Source organism: Pleurodeles waltl, chromosome 5 (assembly GCF_031143425.1).
Source record: "Pleurodeles waltl isolate 20211129_DDA chromosome 5, aPleWal1.hap1.20221129, whole genome shotgun sequence".
In the NCBI taxonomy this organism is placed as follows: Eukaryota; Metazoa; Chordata; class Amphibia; order Caudata; family Salamandridae; genus Pleurodeles; species Pleurodeles waltl.
In genome coordinates this window covers 964,376,442-964,396,759 of record NC_090444.1, presented here as the reverse complement: position 1 = coordinate 964,396,759, position 20,318 = coordinate 964,376,442, and the positions used below count along the sequence as shown (strand labels likewise).

The 20,318-nt window shown below is 46.7% G+C and overlaps 1 protein-coding gene across 5 annotated transcripts in view; it reads left to right on the top strand.

Annotated features, from left to right (window-relative positions):
- ABHD12 (abhydrolase domain containing 12, lysophospholipase) overlaps positions 1 to 20,318 on the top strand; it is a 497,414-nt gene that overhangs the window by 288,216 nt on the left and 188,880 nt on the right. For all 5 annotated transcript variants that reach the window (XM_069235085.1, XM_069235086.1, XM_069235087.1 and 2 more), the window contains one exon: positions 15,763 to 15,868. In XM_069235085.1, the coding sequence (XP_069091186.1) occupies positions 15,763 to 15,868 (106 nt within the window). The remainder of the gene's footprint in view (positions 1 to 15,762; positions 15,869 to 20,318) is intronic.

Genomic DNA, 20,318 nt, shown 5'->3' with positions numbered 1-20,318 from the left:
GAGAAAAAGGCAAAGTCGACATGGCATCCCTCTTAGGGTGCCATGCCCACAAACCACTGCCTGTGGCATAGCTAAATCACCACTCTAGCAGACCTTACAGCCCTAAGGCAGGGTGCACTATACCACAGGTGAGGGCATAGCTGCATGAGCAATATGCCCCTACAGTGTCTAAGTCCATTCTTAGACATTGTAATTGCAGTGTAGCCATATTGAGTATATGGTCTGGGAGTTTGTCATTACGAACTCCATAGCTCCATAATGGCTTCACTGAATACTGGGAAGTTTGGTATCAAACATCTCAGCGCAATAAACCCACACTGATGCCAGTGTGGGATTTATTGAAAAAATGCACACAGAGGGCATCTTAGAGATGCCCCCTGTATGTTAGCCCAACTGCTAGTGTAGGACTGGACGGTCTGTGCCAGCCTGCCACTTTCGGACAAGTTTCTGACCAAATGGGATGAGTGTTTGTGCACTCTGTGGTCAGAAACAAAGCTGGCCCTAGGTGGAGGTGCTTCACACCTCCCTCTGCAGGAACTTTAACACCTGGCAGTGAGCCTCAAAGGCTCATGCCTCAGGTTACAATGCCCTAGGGCACTCCAGCTAGTGGGGATGCTCGCCCCCCGGACAAAGCCCCACTTTTGGCTACAAGTCCGGCAGGAAAATTAGGGAAAACAGGAAGCAGTGACCACCCCAGCCAGGACCACCTCTAAGGTGTCCAGAGCAGAGGTGACCCCTCCCTGCAGAATACTTCATCTTGGTTTGGAGGACAGGGACCAATAGGGATTGGAATGTGCCCCCCTCCCCAAAGGGAATGGACACAAGGAGGGTGTAGCCACCCTCAGGGACAGTAGTCATTGGCTACTGCCCCTAGACCATAACACACCCCCTAAATCTACGATTTAAGGGCCTCCCTGAACCCAGCTCACCAGATTCCTGTTGACCTACAAGAAGAAGAAGGACTGCTAAGCTGAAAACCCCAGCAGAGAAGAAGGAATACGATAAATTGCTTTGGCCCCAGCACTACCGGCTTGTCTCTCTGCTTCAAAGACCTTGCAAAAAAACCAGTGACGCAGCCAGCGGGCCCAGAGACCTCTGCCAACTCCAGAAGTCTGCCCTGCACCCAAAAGGACCAAGAACTCCAGAGGACAGCAGCTCTGTCTGAAGAAACCTACAACTAAGGACTCCCACCTCACTCCAGATGTGTGAATCCTGACCCCTGTGCACCCGACGCCCATGGCCCGTGTCCAGGTGGTCTACCCAGCAAGAAAGGGTCCCCAGGTGATTGTGAGCAAGTGCTCTACCCTTCCACGACGACGCCTGCAGAGAGAACCCGGAGGTTCCCCCTGACCCCGAGCTCCAGACGAAGATTTTCAACGCCTGAAAAACACTCTGTAGCTGCAGCCCCCTGGCCTTGGAGAAACTGACCCCCGGTGCCTCATCGTTCAGCAGGCGGCCCTCCTCCCTGTCCGACCAGTGGTGTGCAAGAGACACTTCCCCCGGACCTCGCCTACAGGCTCTGAGTGACCCTGGGGTCTCTTCATAGACCAGCATTAGAAACCCGATGCTCTGTTTGCACCCTGCACCTGGCCGCCCCTGTGCCGCTGAAGGTGTGTGTTTGGTGACTACTTGTGGCCCCTCCAGTGCTCTCTAATCCCCCCGGTCTACCCTCCGAGTCGCGGGTACTTACCTGCTGGCTGACCGGATTCCGAGTAGTCCTGTCTCTATAGGAGCCCAATTTAAATTTGCTCAACCTTTACCTCTGTATCCGGCTGGCCCCGTGTTGCTGGTGGTGGGTGTTTGGGGTTAACTTGAACCCCAACCGGTGGACTTCCTAAAACCCAGAGATTTAGACTGTAAGTGTTGTACTTACCTGTAAACAGATCTAACTTTTCTTTCCCCCCAGGAACTGTTTGAAAAACGCACTGTGTCCAAAACTGTATTACCTACCTGTTTCGAAACAAAGACCTGTTGATACCTGTGTGAAATATGAAACTTTTAAGGTACTTACCTGCAACTTGAATCTTGTGGTTCTAAAAATAAATTAAGAATATATATTTTTGCAATATAAAAACCATTGGTCTGGAGTTAAGTCATTGAGTGTGTGCTTCTTCTGTTTTCTGTGTGTGTACAACAAATGCTTTGCACTACCCTCTCAAAGAGAGTATTAGTATTATCTACTTTAGCCTCTGTTAAGCCTCTGGGGAACCCCTTGACTCTGCGCACACTATATCTCACTTTGATATAGTATACACAGAGCCAGCTTCCTACAGTAGGCTGCCACCTGGAAAAACCTACCAGACCCAAAAATTTCTGAAAGCTAGACATCTGGGGGAGTCCATGGTGGTGTGCTTAACATGCACACCACACCATTTTCTTACCCACAATGCCTTGCAAACCTCCAAATTTGCATTTTTCCTACATTTCTGTGGTGGAAACTGCAGGAATCCACAAAATTCCTACCACCCTACATTGCTCCACCTGTGCCGATAAAAACTCTGTCCCACTTGTTTAGTTGGGGCTAGTGCCAGCGACAAGAACGGATCCAGCTGTGGTCAATATGAGTCTCCACTCAAGGGCTCCTGTTGTCCTTGGTTTGGATCTGTTCCTGTTGCGACACTAGGCCCATCCACACAAGTAGGGCTGCATTTTTAGTGGCACGGGTGAAGCAATGCTGGGTGGCAGGAACTTTGTGGATTCCTGAGGATTGAAGAAGTTCGCATCAGAGAAATGGAAGGAAAATTTGTGTTTTCAGTCGAAGTTTGAGGTTTGCAAGGGATTCTGGGTACAAAAATATAGTGGGAGCCAAGGAGGTCAGCCTACCCTGGATACCCCTAGGTGTCTGTTTTTCAAAAATGTTAAGGTTTGCTAGGTTTTCCTAGGTGCCAGCTGAGCTAGGGTCCAAAACCTAGAGCTACCCAAATCGGGGAAAAGAGAGTTCTTTTTGGTGGAAAAATGTGCTGCAGCCATGTAGCGTTTTGGGCCATTTTCTGTCGCGGGCCCTAGGTCTTCCCACACAAGTGAGAACCATTTTTATCGGCAGACTAGGCGAAATGCCAGGTGGAGGGAATTTTGTGGCTCCCCCAGATTTCAGAACTTTCCATCACAGAAATGTGAGGAAATTTGTTTTTGTAGTCAAAGTTTGAGGTTTGCAAGGGATTCTGGGTAAAACAATGTAGTGAGAGCCATGCAAGTCAGCCCACCCTGGATACCCCTAGGTGTCTAGTTTTCAAAAATGTTAAAGTTGGCTCGGTTTCCCTAGGTGCTGGCTGGGCTAGAGTCCAAAATCTGGAGCTACCCACATTGGAAAAAGAGGGTCAGTTGTTGGTGGAAAAATGTGCTGCGTTAATTTTGCATTTTGGGTCTCTTCCTGCTGCGGGCACTAGGTCTACACACACAAGTGAGGTACCATTTTTATCAGGAGACTTATAGGAGCATAGAATAGTAGAACATTTGTTATTACCAACTGGATTGCACTGCATTTGTGCCTTTCAAATGTAAGCCAGTGTATAAGAAACATGGCATTTTGAAAAATACCCTATAAATCATATGCTAGTACGAGTACCTACAAATTCACAGATGTATAAATAACCACTGCTCCTAAACTCGATATCCTGTGCCCATTTCAGTATAAGAATTGGTCTATACTTCGTACTCAGTAAAAAAACATTGTATGGTGAGCTCAGTTATTTACTCCATGTACCATGGGTTCTTGGAAAACATACAAACCCTATATATCCCAGCAACCAGAAGAGCCTAGCAGCAAAGGGGTTAACAGGCACTGTCAGTTTCTCTTGCTTTGATTGACGGTGGTCCATCAGCCACTGATTAGTCTATCTCTTCTGGAACTGTGTGACATAATGTGGAAATCTCTCATGATGGTGGGACTACAAGCTGTTAGCTTGTTCGTCGCAAATGAGGAGGTGTGCTGTGAAGGATGTCTACAATGGGTCCTAATATCCCATCCAGTAGAATAAAGTAAACTTTCACCCATTTTCTTTCTTAGACACACCCTTCTCCTCCTGAGTTTGAGAAAGAAACGGTCAGATCATGTTTGGTAGGGCCACATGGCAAGCAGGAGCTACTGGGCCTATGCTGTGGAGTTTGAGGTCTTTTGCCTCTGGTATTCGGGGTTCCACCCTACTAAGACTGTGCAAACTACACCAATAACAACCACCTTCATAACTTAACTTTCAGTGGCAGCAATGGGAAGCAGTCACAGGCTTCTCGGAGTGTGGTAGTGCTCAGGCTAGTATAATAAACAATTGTCCCCTTAAGAGGTTGACTTTCATGAAGTGCACTGTAGAACTAAATATTACACATAAGGAAATGCACCAAAAAGTGTTCATGAAGCAATTTAATGTCATGTGTAGTGCAAAAGTAGGTCGGTTGCCTCTTCTCGCTCTTCATCGTGGCCCCTATTCCCTTATGGTCCACTTGGTTCCATCTCCAGCTCTGGTACTAGCTTGATTAGTCTCGGAGATTCCCAACATACTCTTGAGTTTGCACACACTCTTTTTAACTCAGTCCTTTTCAGTCCGTTAATGGGCTGGCACTTCTCTCTGGTTGTCTGTTTCTCGCTTGCTCACCCTCTTCCAGGCAGAGCATGAGTCTGAAGTAAAATTTTACTCTGTTTCTAATTAGGCTTGGGAATTAATACTGTTTTTGTATTGTATAAATACTTTACACATTGCCCTAAACCATAACTAACAGGAGTTTGAGCTCAGACTAATTTAGTGACTTTAAGGGTTCACCTTTACAAGCATTGTGATGATTCCTTGAAGTTGGTGGGTACCCTTCAGTACCCTTCCCAAAACATATTACGATTTTTTACTAGGATCTACTGCTTGTACTTTCAGAAACAACTTTGGTTCAAGTGTCTTCTGCAGACTGCTTTCCAGACACACCCTTTGTGTAGAGGGTGCACATCAGAGGCAGAAAGAGGTCTGACCTTTCTGCACCTGGCTGCCGATAGACCACACCAAACAGTGACCAGGGAAAAGTCTAAGAGCTGCGCTCAATTAAGGCGTCTCTTTCACCTTAAAGAAAAGAGACACACACCCACCATTCACCCCACTACCTATTAAACTGCAGTGTCAGTAACACTATTCAACAGCTTCTGTCAGCAAAAGAATTAGTTGAATTTCTAAATGAGCTTGTCTACACTTTTCTCACCCCAGTGTCTTGGTCTCCTCCTTCCATCTTCAGGAATGTCACCAAAACACTTCCACTGTCAGGGAAGACAACCTCACTTCCATCTTGTGCAAAAGGACAGACCACGGGCATCCAAAATGGATTGCGCAGGCCTCCATTAATCTGATTCACTCATACTCACCACATACCCAAACACTCACAACATACATTCGCAATGTTAGTGCTAGGATGTAGGTTAGTGAAGCAAAACTTTACACAAGTGAGGCACTATGTCTCACCTCTAGTGACACAGATAAAAAGCTCGGGTCACTACTATGTATTCACAAAACACGGTATGTTCGCACCACTGCTCCATGTACTAAACCCGCAACAGGCTTAGTATTTTACTGTCTGTACAATGAGGACATGCCTGGCGCACCCCTCCAAATCACAGGACATCTCCAGTGCCAAAATTTAAAATTTGTATTTGTTTGGGTAGGAACAAGTATTAAAAGGGACGCTTCCGTGTTGGAAAGGCCTGTCCACATGGGATGAGATCGCCGCAAGGGCCAGGAATGGCTAATGTAGCAATGAGGTAGATTGTGAGAGAAACAAAGAGCTCATGACTTTCTCAATGTTATAATTCTAATGAAGCTGTTGGGCGTCACCAGGGTTTTAGCTCTGAATTGACAATTTAGTCACCGTATTTGTAGTGAGATCCTTATTGACTAATGCCATGGAAAAGTTGACAGCAATACTTCACAATCATCTCAACAAAATCGAGAGGGAATGGGTCCCCAGTTGGCATACACGTGAAAAATGAGCCTTATTTGTTCCCTAGGTAATAGGGCGGTCATGATTAGTGAGAATGTCCACCGCCTATGATTCTTAAAAGTATAAACAGGGCACATTCCATTCTGTTATAGTTAGCAGTGTACTCCTGTTGCAACATATCAATTGACCTCTTTATTATAATTCTATGTATTGTGATGCTGAATAGGGTGACCACTCGTCCATAATTTTCACGGACTGCCCGTAATTTCGCCCTGTCGTTGTTGTCCGTGATGAAAGGCTTAAGGGACGGCATTTGTCCATAATTTTAGCCTTTCACCTAAAGGACAAAATGTAATAAGGACAGATAGGTTTACCCAGCTGGGTGGAAAGGCAGGGATTCTCCTGTGCTCGGAGGAAGGGAGGGGCAGACAGAGAGGAAAAGGCCTTCTTGCCAGGGTTTCTCCTTCCCTAAAGAAATGCAAATGTGCCCAACTGGTAAATCTGCAAATGTAAAAGGACTTGGAAACCTGTATTGGCTTTAATCAAATTAGTCACTTGAAGCTTTCTGATGACAAAGATATTCTCTTTTAGAGAAGTACTGTAAGTGACCCTTGACCCAAGGGTAGGTCGCTCCCCCTGCCGCTGCAGCTCCTCCAGCTCCTCCAGGTTCCTGAGACCGCCCAGCTACCTCACAGTAAGTACCCCCCACCTCTGAGCCCCTCGCCCTGCCCCGCGCTACTCACCCTCTCTCCTGCTCCTGCTTCTTTACTTCCTCTCTGTTCTTCCTCCTCGCTCCTCTTCTGTACTCTTCTTTTCCCCGTCTTCTCTCTTCATCTGTGTGCTTCTCAGCCTCTCCTGTCGCCTCTCTTCTTCTTCATCTTCTTCTGTGGTCTTCTGCCTTCTGTTCTTCGTCTTCTGTATCTTCTTCTGTGATCTTCTGTCTTCTGCTTCTTCGTCCTCTGTCTTCTGTCTTCTGTTCTTCATCTTCTGTCTTCTGTTCTTCTGCTCGTCTGTCTTCTGTTCTTTTGCTCGTCTGTCTTCTGTTCTTCTGTTCTTCTGCTCTTCTGTCTCCTGTTCTTCTGTTCTTCGGTCTTCTGTTCTTCTGTCTTCTGTTCTTCTGTTTTCTTCGTCCTCCGTCTTCTGTTCTTCCCGCGCCTGCCCTCCTGCTCCTGTCTCATCTCTCTCCCTCACTCGCCTCCCCCTCTCTGTCACCCCTATCTACCCCGTTCTCTATCTGCCTCCCTCACTCCTCCTATATACCAATCTACCTATCTCACTATCTATCTCCCTCACTCACCACCTATCTACCTATTTCTCTAGCTCTCCACCTAATTCTCTACCTCTCCCCCCTCCCGCCACCCCCTCTGTTACCTATCTTCCTATCCTCTGACTCTACCTCTCACCCTCACCCACCTCTACAACCCCCCCTCCCCTATCTTCCCAACCCTACTCCTATCTCTCTCCCTAATCTCCTAAACTTCCTAACACTCACCCCCCTCCACCCTTAAACCCCCCTCCCCCAGCTCTTCTCACTCTACCTGTCCCCCCCCCTCCCTCCCGCTTTCCCGCCGCGACCTCCTGCACGCCCCCAGCTCCCATTCGCCCCCAGCTGACCCCTCCCCCCCTCCTCCCTCTTATGGCGGCCGCTGCACGTCCGCGCAGCGGGCGCGCCAGAGGCGCGCCAGAGGCAAGCCCGTGTGCGCCTGGCCCGCGCCCAGCGCCACGACCCCTGGTCCCCAGCTCTCCCAAACCCCGCTGCTCCGCTACGACCCCACCACCCTCCACGCCCTCAACCCAGGGCGCTCCAACACCTGCTTCCAAGCTCACCCCAAACGCACCCATGGTCCATTCGCCTGCAACTCCTGCAAACGCATCTTCCACCTCGCAACTACCTCGACCACCAGCCCACGCGCCATCAACCACCTCAAGTGCATCCTGGTCAACGCTCGATCTGTCCACAAGCACGCCGTTGAACTCTGGGACCTCCTGGACTCCACAGCACCGGACGTCGCCTTCATCACGGAGACCTGGTTGAACGCCTCCTCGGCCCCAGACATCGCCACTGCCATCCCCGAAGGCTACAAGATTTCCAGGAAAGACCGCACCAACCAAGTAGGAGGAGGTATCGCCATCGTCTTCAAAGACTCCATCAGCGTCACCACCTCCACCGAAGACACCCCTCTCGCCGCTGAAAATCTGCATTTTCAGATTCGCACCGACCCCAGGACCACCCTCAGAGGATCCCTCGTCTACCGGACCGCGCGCCCCTTTCAGCGACTCCATTGCCGACTTCATCTCCCCGCACGCCCTCGCCTCGCCGGACTACATCCTCCTAGGCGACCTCAACTTCCATCTGGAACAAAACAGCGACCCCAACACCACCGCCCTGCTCGCCAACCTCGGCCTCAAGCAACTGGTGAACACCGCCACCCACATCGCCGGACACACGCTTGACCCTATCTTCTCCGCCAGCAAATACGTCTCCTTCAGCCACACCTCTGCTCTACACTGGACCGACCACAGCTGTGTCCATTTCACATTCCGACGCGAGACCCGCCACCTCCGCACTTAACCCATCCCTCGTCGACAGTGGAACAAAATCCCCGAAGAGCAACTCTTCTCCGCACTCGGCGTCAACCAACCTACCCTCACCACCGACCCCAACGACGCAGCCCTCAGCCTCTCGAACTGGATCTCCAACTGCGCAGACAACCTTGCTCCCCTCAGACGCACGCATCAACAGGACATCACCAAAAAATCTGGTTCTCTGACACCCTCAAAGAATCAAAGAAAACATGTCACGCCCTCGAGAAGGCCTGGCGCAAGGACCACACCGCCGACAACATGACCGCCCTCAAAAACGCAACCCGCGAACACCACCACCTGATCCGCGCAGCCAAAAGGAACTTTTTCACCGACAGACTGGACAAAAACAGCCACAACAGCAGAGAACTTTTCAGCATCGTCAAAGAGTTCTCCAACCCCAACGCCAACGCCGTCACACCCTCACAAGACTTGTGCAACTCCCTCGCCACCTTCTTCCATCGCAAGATCAGCGACCTCCACGACAGCTTCGGACACCAGACCCTACCAAGCATCACCGAACCCACACCCCCGGCCATCACCCTCAACGCCTGGACCCACGTCAACACTGAAGAAATCAAAACCACCATGAACTCTATCCACTCCGGCGCCCCATCGGACCCCTGCCCTCACTTCATCTTCAATAAAGCCGACGAAATCATCGCCCCGCACCTCCAGGCCGTCATCAACTCTTCATTTTCTTCTGCTACCTTCCCCGAAAGCTGGAAACACGCCGAAGTCAACGCCCTACTAAAGAAACCTACGGCTGACCCTAGCGACCTGAAAAACTTCCGCCCCATCTCGCTCCTCCCCTTCCCTTCCAAGGTAATAGAGAAGACCGTCAACAAACAGCTTACCACCTTCCTGGAAGACAACAACCTGCTCGACCCCTCACAAACCGGAGTCCGAACCAACCACAGCACTGAAACCGCCCTCATCTCAGTCACAGGCGACATCAGAACCCTGATGGATAACGGTGAAACAGTCGCCCTCATCCTCCTCGACCTCTCGGCTGCCTTCGACACCGTCTGTCACCGCACCCTAATAACCCGCCTCCGCTCCACCGGGATCCAAGCACAGGCCCTGGCCTGGATTGCCTCCTTCCTCTCAAACCGCTCTCAAAGAGTTTACCTCCCACCGTTTCGCTCAGACCCCACCGAGATCATCTGCGGCGTACCTCAAGGCTCATCGCTCAGCCCGACACTCTTCAATGTCTACATGAGCCCCCTCGCCGACATCGTAAGGAAGCACGACATCATCATCACCTCCTACGCCGACGACACCCAACTTATACTCTCCCTCACTAAGGACCCCGCCAGCGCCAAGACCAACCTACAAGAGGGCATGAAGGACGTCGCAGATTGGATGAGGCTCAGCCGCCTAAAGCTGAACTCTAACAAAACGGAGGTCCTCATCCTCGGCAACACCCCGTCCGCTTGGGACGGCTCCTGGTGGCCCACGGCCCTTGGCACCGCACCGACCCCCTCAGACCACGCCCGCAACCTCGGCTTCATCTTGGACCCTCTTCTCACCATGACCAAGCAAGTCAACGCCGTGTCCTCTGCCTGCTTCCTCACCCTCCGCATGCTCCGCAAGATCTTCCGCTGGATCCCCGCCGACACTAGAAAAACCGTGACCCACGCCCTCGTCACGAGCCGCCTGGACTACGGCAACACCCTCTATGCTGGGACCACCGCTAAACTCCAAAAACGCCTGCAACGTATTCAAAACGCCTCAGCCCGCCTCATCCTCGACGTACCCCGCAACAGCCACATCTCCGCACACCTGAGACACCTGCACTGGCTCCCAGTCAGCAAAAGGATCACCTTCTGACTTCTCACCCACGCACACAAAGCCCTCCACAACAAGGGACCGGAATACCTCAACCGTCGCCTCAGCTTCTACGCCCCCACCCGTCACCTCCGTTCCTCTGGCCTCGCGCTCGCTGCCATCCCTCGCATCCGCCGCTCCACGGCGGGTGGGAGCTCCTTCTCCTTCTTGGCAGCCAAGACCTGGAACACCCTCCCCACCACCCTCAGGACCACCCAGGACCACTCCGCATTCCGGAGACTCCTCAAAACCTGGCTTTTCGAGCAGCAGTATTTTAGAAGGACTTGTTTTATTTACCCAAAATGTATTCGCTTATTTTGTAGCAGCCTATGTGTGTAATGCATGTTTAAAATAAGGACTTACACATTCACAGTTCTTTCAAGGACCTTGGTGCCTCATAGTACTAACAAACATTGGCAAAGCCAATAGGTCTTGTCTATGCAAGAGTTTATTGTCTTTGCCAATGTGTTTTAGCCATGTTATACACCAGAGTGGCTGCTGTCCAGCATGGCTAAACGTTAGCAGCATAGTGGTGTAGAGTGGAGTAGAGTGGCATAGGAGCAGTGGCGTAGAGCACAGTGGTGCAGAGTAGAGTACAGTGGGGTACAGTGCAGTTGTTTAAAGTTCATTGGCGTAGAATGCAGTGACATGGAGTGGCGTGGGACAGAGTAGAGTGGCATAGAGTGCAGTGGAGTATAGTGGCATACACTAGAGTGGCATAGAGTGCAGTGGAGTAGAGTGGCATACACTAGAGTGGCAGAGAGTGCAGTGGTGTAGTGGCATAGAGTGCAGAGTAGACTTGTGTGACATGGAGTGCAGTGGCATAGAGTGCTACAGAGTGGAGTAGTGTAGAGTGGTGCAGTGCAGAGTAGAGTATAGTGCTGTAAAGTGCAGTGACGTAGAGTGGAGTTATGCGGAGTAGAGTGCAGTGGAATAGAGTGTATTGGTGCAGAATGCAGTAATACAGAGTAGAGTGGTGTAGAGTATAGTGGCGGCCAGTGCAGTGTTTCAGAGTAGAGTGTCAGAGTGCAGTGGCGTATAGTGCAGTTGTTTAAAGTGCATTGGTGTAGAGTGCATTGAAGTAGAGTGCAGCGGGGCAGAGTTGCGTGGAGTGCAGTGGCGTAGAATAGATTGTTTCAGAGTAGAGTGCAGTGGCATAGAATGCAGTGGCAGAGTGCAGTGCATAAAGTAGATTGTTTCACAGTAGAGTGAAGTGGTGTAGAGTGAAGAGGTGTAGGGTAAAGTGGAGTTGCATAGAGTGGCATAGTGTGTGATGGCATAGAGTAAAGTGGTGTAGAGTGCCGTGGTATCGAGTAGATTAGAGTGACGGACAGTGTATTGATGTAGAGTGCAGGGGCATAGAGTTGAGTGTTACAGAGTAAAGTGCACTAGCATAGCGTGTGTTAGCATAGAGTGGAGTGGAGTTGTGCAGACTAGATTGGTGTTGCCTAGACTAGAGTTGTATAGTGTGTAGAGGCGCAGAGAGCAGTGGTGTACAGAGGCGTAAAGTGCATTGGCACAGAGTAGAGTTGTGTAGAGTAGAGAGGTGTAGTGGGAAGTAGCATATGGTGCAGTGGCATAGGGTGGAGTGGTTCAGAGTAGAGTGCAGTGTCCCACAATGCAGTGGTATGGAGTGGTGTAAATTGGAGTGATGCAGAGTAGGGTGCAGCGGTGTGGAGTGGTGCAGAGCAGAATGGAATATGCATGGTGTGGTAACACACTGCCATTACAGACAACACGTTTTTGATTGAAATGACTCACATTGCACAGATATACAGTTTTTCAAATAAAACTATACAGTGCACATACGATGATATGTGGAAATTGCATTACCTAATACAATGATTTGTTTCAATCATATAAAGATATTTGTTTCCAGCACAGTTCAGAATTAACAAAAATGGGCTTCATTTGTATTCCCGATTCAGATATATTCTGAAGTTTATTTAAATGTTGTCATGTGATAGAAAAAAAACTCTTTCCTAACCCCAGCATCCAGCAAGATTGTTGCATAAATCCTCTCACTTTGAAGTCAGAGAAAAAAAAGTAACCACTAAGTTCCCACCGAAGATAGAGTCTGACATTTACCTTGTTCTTTGAATGCACAGCAAATGTGATGAAATAAGAACAAGATTTACAGGCCGGTTTACAGAAAGGTAGCACTTGGAAGGATACTGTAAATAGGGTTTGGCAAGGGAAGGGACGAACTCAAGCTGCATAGCTTAGAACAAATAAAGCCAGCAAATTGTAAGCAACAAAATGTGAGTTACAAACCACAAAGCCAATGTCAAGCAACGGGCAGAATGCATTACCAAGTAAGCTCTATGAATGTACTTAAAGTGACAGCCGTGGGATACTTTGTGGGGGAATTTCAGTATTTTCGTCCAGTCTGTATCTTGCAGAGGTTTGGCCACATCAGTCACCCAGGTAGTATGACGAGAAGACCCGGAGCGGTCTCAATGTTGCAGGGAAGGTCTGTACACCCAATCTAACAGTTTGCCACCAGTCCATATGGTGTAGAGCTTCTAACCCACCTTATGTAGGGTTAGTGCTAGGTGGCAGACATGAAATAGGGCACTTAATGATTGTTAAAGGTGGTTGTAAGCAAGGTGTTGACCAGGGTGAAGATGGTAGTCTGCCACAAGGTTTGGAAATTTAGTAGCTCGCCATCCAGAACTAAATCCCCTAATTTTAAGACACCTGCAGCATGCCACTGATGCAGTTGCGCTGAGCACAGCAATCCTGTGCGAGTGGGAAGGCTTAGCAAAGGTAGTACAGGAGCACAGGGTTTCTTTATGTTAGTGAGTTTACAGGTTCTAGCAAGGCAAGAGAAAGCCATGCATGATAACCCCAGATGGCGATCCATAGAATGTTCAGTAGGAAACAATGAGCAGTGCAGTAAAGCCCTCCTTAAGTCTTTACAGATAAACCCCCATCTCATGCAGGTGGTGGGGTGGGAAGAAAGCCAGCGAGCCACCCATTGGACCTGTGCAGCTGAATAATAGCGTTTTAAGTCCAGAAGGCCTAATCCACCCGCAGTCACGGGTAGCTTTAGAGTGGAAAGAGCTACCCGACAGCACCCCAGCAATCAAATCATATGTGTGGCATGTCTGAAGAAAAAAAGGACAAGCAGAGAATGGTTTGCAAAATAATACTATCATCGGGGTAGCACAACATCTTAAATAGTGCCACGTGGCCTACTACAGAAAACAGAAGAGAAGACCAAAAAGCAAACTGGGCTCGGAGGGACCGTGAGGCTCTGCCGAGATTTCCATCCTGCAAATCAGTGGGAGAATGGTAGATATTAATCACTAGGTATCAAAAGGTAACTAGTTCCCAGTTCAATCTGAGGTGTAATTGTATGTAAAAGGGAAAACAGTAACATATGTTAAAGAAACACTAATTTAATTTTAAAATGTTCACATCTTGTTTGTGCAATTTACATCCCAAATATTTTGAAGATTCTATGTGTATTTAACACTTAGAGATAACCTAGATCACTAGTTTGGCTTTTGCTCAATTTCAAAACCATTTTAAGACATGGCCAAAGCGGGCAATTGCCTTGCATAACCTTGCAAGGGGTCTGGCCTCTGCTCACCCTTCACAAGCACGAACAGCGGACCATTGCACCAGAAGAGTTTGCCAAGGTGGGTGGGTGTTGCTTGTTCAAACACTTGACAGTGCCTCTTTTTCTCTCCTTCCTGCAGAGACAACTCCCCAAGTGCCAAATACCTTCAGAAAGTCTTGGTGGGCCCATCTTGTCTGATTTTTAGGAACTGTCCCGCCTTGTTCTTCTCTTCCTTATTTATCCTGTTCTTAGCAACAACCTCCCATTTGATCTTAATTTCATCCTCCTCTTTTATCCTCTTTGTTTGGTAGTCCAGGTTCCCAGTTCTGAGATAAATGTAAAGTCCCAGATATACACTCCAGTGCTGTTAGACTACAGACAAGTTGTGGGTACCTCACATCCTGAAATTAGGTGTGAGACTGTCACCCACACCATCTGCCCTGCCTCCTCAATTTTTTTGGGGGGGTTGAAAGTACATGGGCGGTTGGGGTGAGTCAGATGTTTGTGTTCAATTTGTTTAAACTAGCATGAGGTTAATTACCTTAATGTTTCCCAAACTGTTTGCCAGGGTTTTTAAACTGTTCAGAAACATAATCAAAATGTTGTTGTTACTTTCTCTTTAAGAAAGATTGAGTAGATTTGGTTGACACAGTGCTGAAGGGCATCAATGTTCTACTGAACAAGAAACCTGTAATGTGACACTTGAATGTAGCATACCAGGAGGCAATCACAAAAGACCACAGTGAATAAATAGTGCTATGTTAAAAAAGAGTAAATAAATGCACTGATAACGTAATGAGGTATGCCCTCTGTTAGGTGTGTGTGTGTAAAACTGACGTTTGTTCTTGAATTTTTGTCCTGAATTTTCACCCTTCGTCCTGAATTTTTGTCCTGAATTTTCACCCGTTGTCCTGAAATTTTTACAGTCCTGTCCAGAATTTGCCTCAATGCCAGGTGGTCACCCTCATGCTGTACTGACAAAAACCTAATAAATAAAACTGTTAAAAAATATTGTTCCCCTCGGCAAAATAACAAGTTTTGTTTACACAGTCTGGTTTTCATCAGAAGGGAGCACGGCTTGTACAGATGTGTGATTCACAGGAGAGGAGATATGTATGGTTTTGTCCAAGGTGAAAAAATGGTAAGCCCTGTGCAATTGGTTTCATTGCCAGAACAACCTTGAAATAATTGGATCTGGTGGAGCTTCAAGAAGTTTATTTTTAAGTCTTCTTGTAAAAATTTCGATTGCTTAAACTTGTGTGTTTGTTTCACTACTGTTGTTAATTCCTGTGCCAGCTCTGTTCTCACCCTTAGTTTAGTCTATGTTGCAAATGTCTCTACGCCCGGAGAAAAGCAAGTTGTGACTGTGATATATTGTTTATGTCTCAACCCTGAAGCTTTTATAGCAGCAGATTGGTGTCATCATTCCCGACGTTGTCCAGTTCTGCCTTTCTAGAAAAAAAAGTGTAAAATGGCATCCACTCACCTGACAACTGGTGTAAAATTGGGGTTTCTTGTAGCATCCCACCTTCATTAACCGGCACCTAAATTAATGAGTGAAGATGATAAGATAGAAACATGTAGCATTTACATGTTCTGTTAATGCCATGATTTACTGCTAGCAATATTGGGGAACTGACAGCATCACGTCTACCTACACCTGACTACCCTTATAAACGAGAGGCATAGCTGGTTTATACTTTTCTCATTGTTCGAACATATGCAAGTCTTTGCATGTAGCACATTTTCAAAGATGTACCAGTCAATCCTTGGATTTGCTTATTTTCAACGTTCGTGCAAATGTCATTATACAGCAGTTATCATGATTTCCTGTAGATAAGTAGACTAACCCTTGTGCATTCTGTTCCTTGCAGTGAGGGTGCCATATTTCATTGACCTTAAGAAACCACAGGACCAAGGTTTAAACCATACATGCAATTTTTACCTGCAGCCAGAGGAGGATGTAACCATTGGCGTCTGGTAAGCAAGGTTAAAAAAACAAGCATCCCGTGGCCTTCCACATGAGGGCTGCTGCTTCTGTCATTTTCTGTGAAAGGGCTGTTGTTCGATATAATGCATTGGCCAAGACTGTGTGCCACTCCCTCTGGTGGTATCTTCCTTATATTGCTCCTGGTTTTGATTGATTTTCTGTTATTTTTGTCACCTTTCGCAACCCTAATTGTTCTCTTTACTGACAGAGGGCTTGCACATTTCGTATTCCCATGGTCATGATAGACTTATCTATTGACAAATAAAGTTAGCATGTCATAAATGAACGAGTGTTGAAGCTGGTAACATTGCATGATGAACCTTCCATGTTAAAAGAAATGCACCATTGAAGAATATTGAGGTCAACCATTTTTAAGTTTCCGTTCAGTGGCATCGTCGTGTTGTAAGGATCATCTCAAAGAGGATTAGTCACACAACTCATTGGTATGGAAGTGGAAAAAACCTGTCCTTCTAAATTCAGAGCAAGAAGTCCCCTGTGCAGGCACTGCCCTCACAGCCACTAACTCCTCATGGAAATGCACTGCTGGAAGGATGAGGCTCCCTCAGCCAGCTGCTTCCTTTAATGAACCCAGCGTATTAGCCCCCTTCATGCTTCCTCCTTTCTTCCTAATACTCTCTTGTTTGCCTCCTTTTCTGGCCTGCTTGCCCCCTCCGGAAGCTGTCTGAAATACCTAATTTATCTCTAGCTAGGAGGGTCTCCGAAGATTCATTGACATCCATGAAGCTAATGATTTGTTTACAGCTTTGGTATATATTTCTACCGAGGTATTATATAACATGGGCATTGTTTACCCTCTTCATCCATACCCAACGTTTACTGTCAAATTCACATGCACCTTAGCAGTAAAACCTCCGGACAGTCGTCCTACAAATGATATAGCATGAGCCAAGCAACATCCTTGAAGGAGAATTTAAGGGATCGGCAGCTAGTGCTTCCAAGCAGTGGCGAATATCCTTTCCTGTATTAGTTGATCTCCATATAGATATTTGATGCACATAACGTCTGAGTCTGTTTAATGGGTGTTTACTCATGTAGACCATCAAAAATATCCCAAGTAACTACCGTAATGTTCTATCTAACATTATCAAAACTGGAAGAAAAATCCTCTTACTCTGATGAGGCTGAAGTTCTGTGTAACAATGTTATGCAGACAACATCTATAGTCCTGGATAAAGTCCTGGATATAGTCCTGCACGTGGGTGCATCATGCCATTTTTATGTCCCAGTAATGAGGGCCGCTGGAATTATTCGAGTCTGTGGCACATAGTTGCCACATAGTGTAGTATCTGCTGCATAATTTCAAGATTTCAACAAAAAGTAACTTTTTGTTTCCAGTTCAGATCAAAAATTACTTTACAAAGTGCCATGCCAATTGCTGCTCAGCTACAGACCCTTTCTAAAGGTTAACAGGTAATTTGCTGATTGTTATCATTGGTTAAACTGCTACCAATGAGGTGAACCTTTTGCTCAGTTTTATTATGTTTTAAAATTACAACGCAGCAGCATATTAATGCCACCAAAATGCGCCCAATGATGCCACATAATTTGTCTTTTTTGTCGCATAATTAAGCCAACCCTGCAGCATAATTTAGGCCTCCATTACTTAATAATTCCAGTGAACTCGCCTGTAGCGTAGATCATTTGCCAAGGTGACCAATATCTGGCAATGGATTTTAAGGAGGACATTTCCTTCTGGTTATCATTCTTCGTCAATGGAAATATTATACTCTTGGCCAAAAATTGCATCACCTGTTGTGGAAGTTGCAGTGCCATATTATTTATTTTCCTAATTTGGCTGCCACCACCATGTACTTCCATGCTCTCTCAGTCCCTGCAATGCTGGTCAGATTTTGAATGTGCTGGGACAGGCCTGTGCCTTATCTTTTTTATGGTTCAATAAAGTGGGGTAAAAACTCTAGACAATCCAATCTGTTTGGAGACAAAGACTGTAGAAGATGACAGCAGGTGGAGTGTGTGATATGGTGATAGCACAGTCTCACAGATTCTACACTTCACAAGTGTATTATATTATCAGTGATAAGAACTATATAGTACTAAATCACAGGGCGCAAACTGAACACTCAAGGTTTGGAACCTTCCATGATCTTTATTTGAGAGGTTGGGTAAGCAAGTATGTCTTACTGTTTCGCACCGGCAGAAGTGTTTTGTATAATCAAATAGGAGTTTACCCTAGGTAGATGGGGTTATGTGCAGCTTTCAGTAATCTGAAGTTTATTTGCATAGTGATCGTTCCTAACTCAGTCACTACTGTGGAGTATGTGCTTGAATGTTTTTGGAGAGGAGGTGCTAAATTTGTCAGCTGTCTCCCTTGGCCTGTCATTGTGTACCCTACCTGTGTACATTAAGAAGGTAGTGTTTTTTTTGTTGTTTTTTTTTAATGAAATAAGGTCCGCTTGATGCAGCTTTGTTCAGTGATCTCCAATACTTAACATTGTCATCCATTTTGTTAAACCTCTAATTGTGTATTGTCCTGGAAGCATCTAGTAATATTTTTCACATTTATATGGTTCAGACCGAGATAAACCAGCAGCTCTGTTAGTGTAGTGTGTCTGTGGCATCTAATAGCCACATATTAGTCAAGACATTGTTGGCAAATATGGATGTTTCGGCTTTCTCTTATTTAGGTCTGGTATTAGCCAAGTCCTTTTGCTTTCAGTGAAAATTATATATGTAATAATATACTTACACATAGGGGCTCTCAGCAAGCCCTCTTAGCTCATTGGTCTGTTGTTGTGCCATTCACTGTTTCTTTGACTCATTGCAACAAACTGCATGGGGCAATGGCAACACAAACTCTGAGTGACTGCATTTTGCATTTTAACTTGTCTGAGCCCACAGACAAAAAACATTTTTTATTCCCGCCCTCCTCTTTCCAATCTACCCCCCTCCACTCCAGTCTACTCCACTCCACCCCATCATATCCACTCCAATCCATCCCACATCACTCCACCCACCCCAGTCTACCCCAATCAACAATACATCCTACTACATTCCACTTTTGTCTACCCCAATCCAATCTGTCCCACTCCAGTCTACCCCACTCCACTCGAATGTGCCCCAGTTGGCCCCACTCCTCTCTAATCTGCCCCATTTCACTCCTCTCCAATCCACCTCAATTTACCCCAATCTACCCCACTCCACCCTACCCCATTCCACTCCACTCTTCCCCAACTTACCCCAGTCTACCCCAATCTATCAACCTTAAATCCAATCTACCCCACTCCAATCTACACTATTCTATCTCACTCCAGTCTACCCCTCTGCACTTCACTACAGTCCACCTATCTCCAGTCTACCCCATTCTACTCTAACCCAGTCTGTCCCACTCTTTCCCACTCATCTACCGCGCTGCACTCTTCCACACTCTATGCTACCACAATCTACCCCACTCCACCCTTCCTCAGTCTACCCCACACAAGTCTACCCAAATCTATCCAATCGACTAAACTCCAATCTGCCCAACTCCAATCTACACCAGTCCAATCTAACCGACTCCACCACACTCCAGTCCACTCCACACATCTAACTTTTAGCCACGCTGAACAGCAGCAACACTTGTGTACAACATGGCTAAAACACATTGCCAAAGCAAACAAATGATTGCAATGGATGGCTGATGGCAGACAACAACAAGAAAAAACACACGTACCACTAGCTCCTATTTTCTTTATACATAAAGAATTGAAGGACAGGTGTACTAGTCCGAGGGAGCAACCACCACAAACCTTCTTATCTAGGAATAAAAACAGTAACACCCTCCCTGCTGAGCATGTTCTGCTCTTCACTTCCTTCCACCCCAGTCCCCAGCGCCCTCCTTTTCTCCATATTGCAGCCCATGCAGCTGATCATCTCTTGATGCCTCAGGCCTTTTGTACTAACTGCCACAAAAGTATTGTGTGCACCAGTAAAACAATGGCTAACTTTTACTCACAGAGGCTAAGTGTCGGAGAGCCTGAAAGTGGCAGAAGTATAAACTCCACCTTCCTCTCTGCTCTGCCACTTGTGCTCTGTTCAGTAGCGCACACCGACACACACCAACAATCACCACTTCCCTGCTAACAACATCAACATCATCCAATTGCCTTTCACTGCCTAAATGGCCACACTCTCAAACACAATACGGGTAACCCAGTATCCCTGGGAACCTGGGTAAATACACATTACAATAAACAATGGTTCCGTCGGGGGAAGCTCAAAGCCTGACTTTTAGGTAACAGCAAAAACAATCTGGTGGATGATTTTAAAATTAAAAACAAAAACTGTTGTTTAACATAAATATATATATAATGTTATATATATATATATATATATATATATATATATATATATATATATATAAATATATATATATATATATATATATATATATATATATATATATATATATAGCCTACAGGA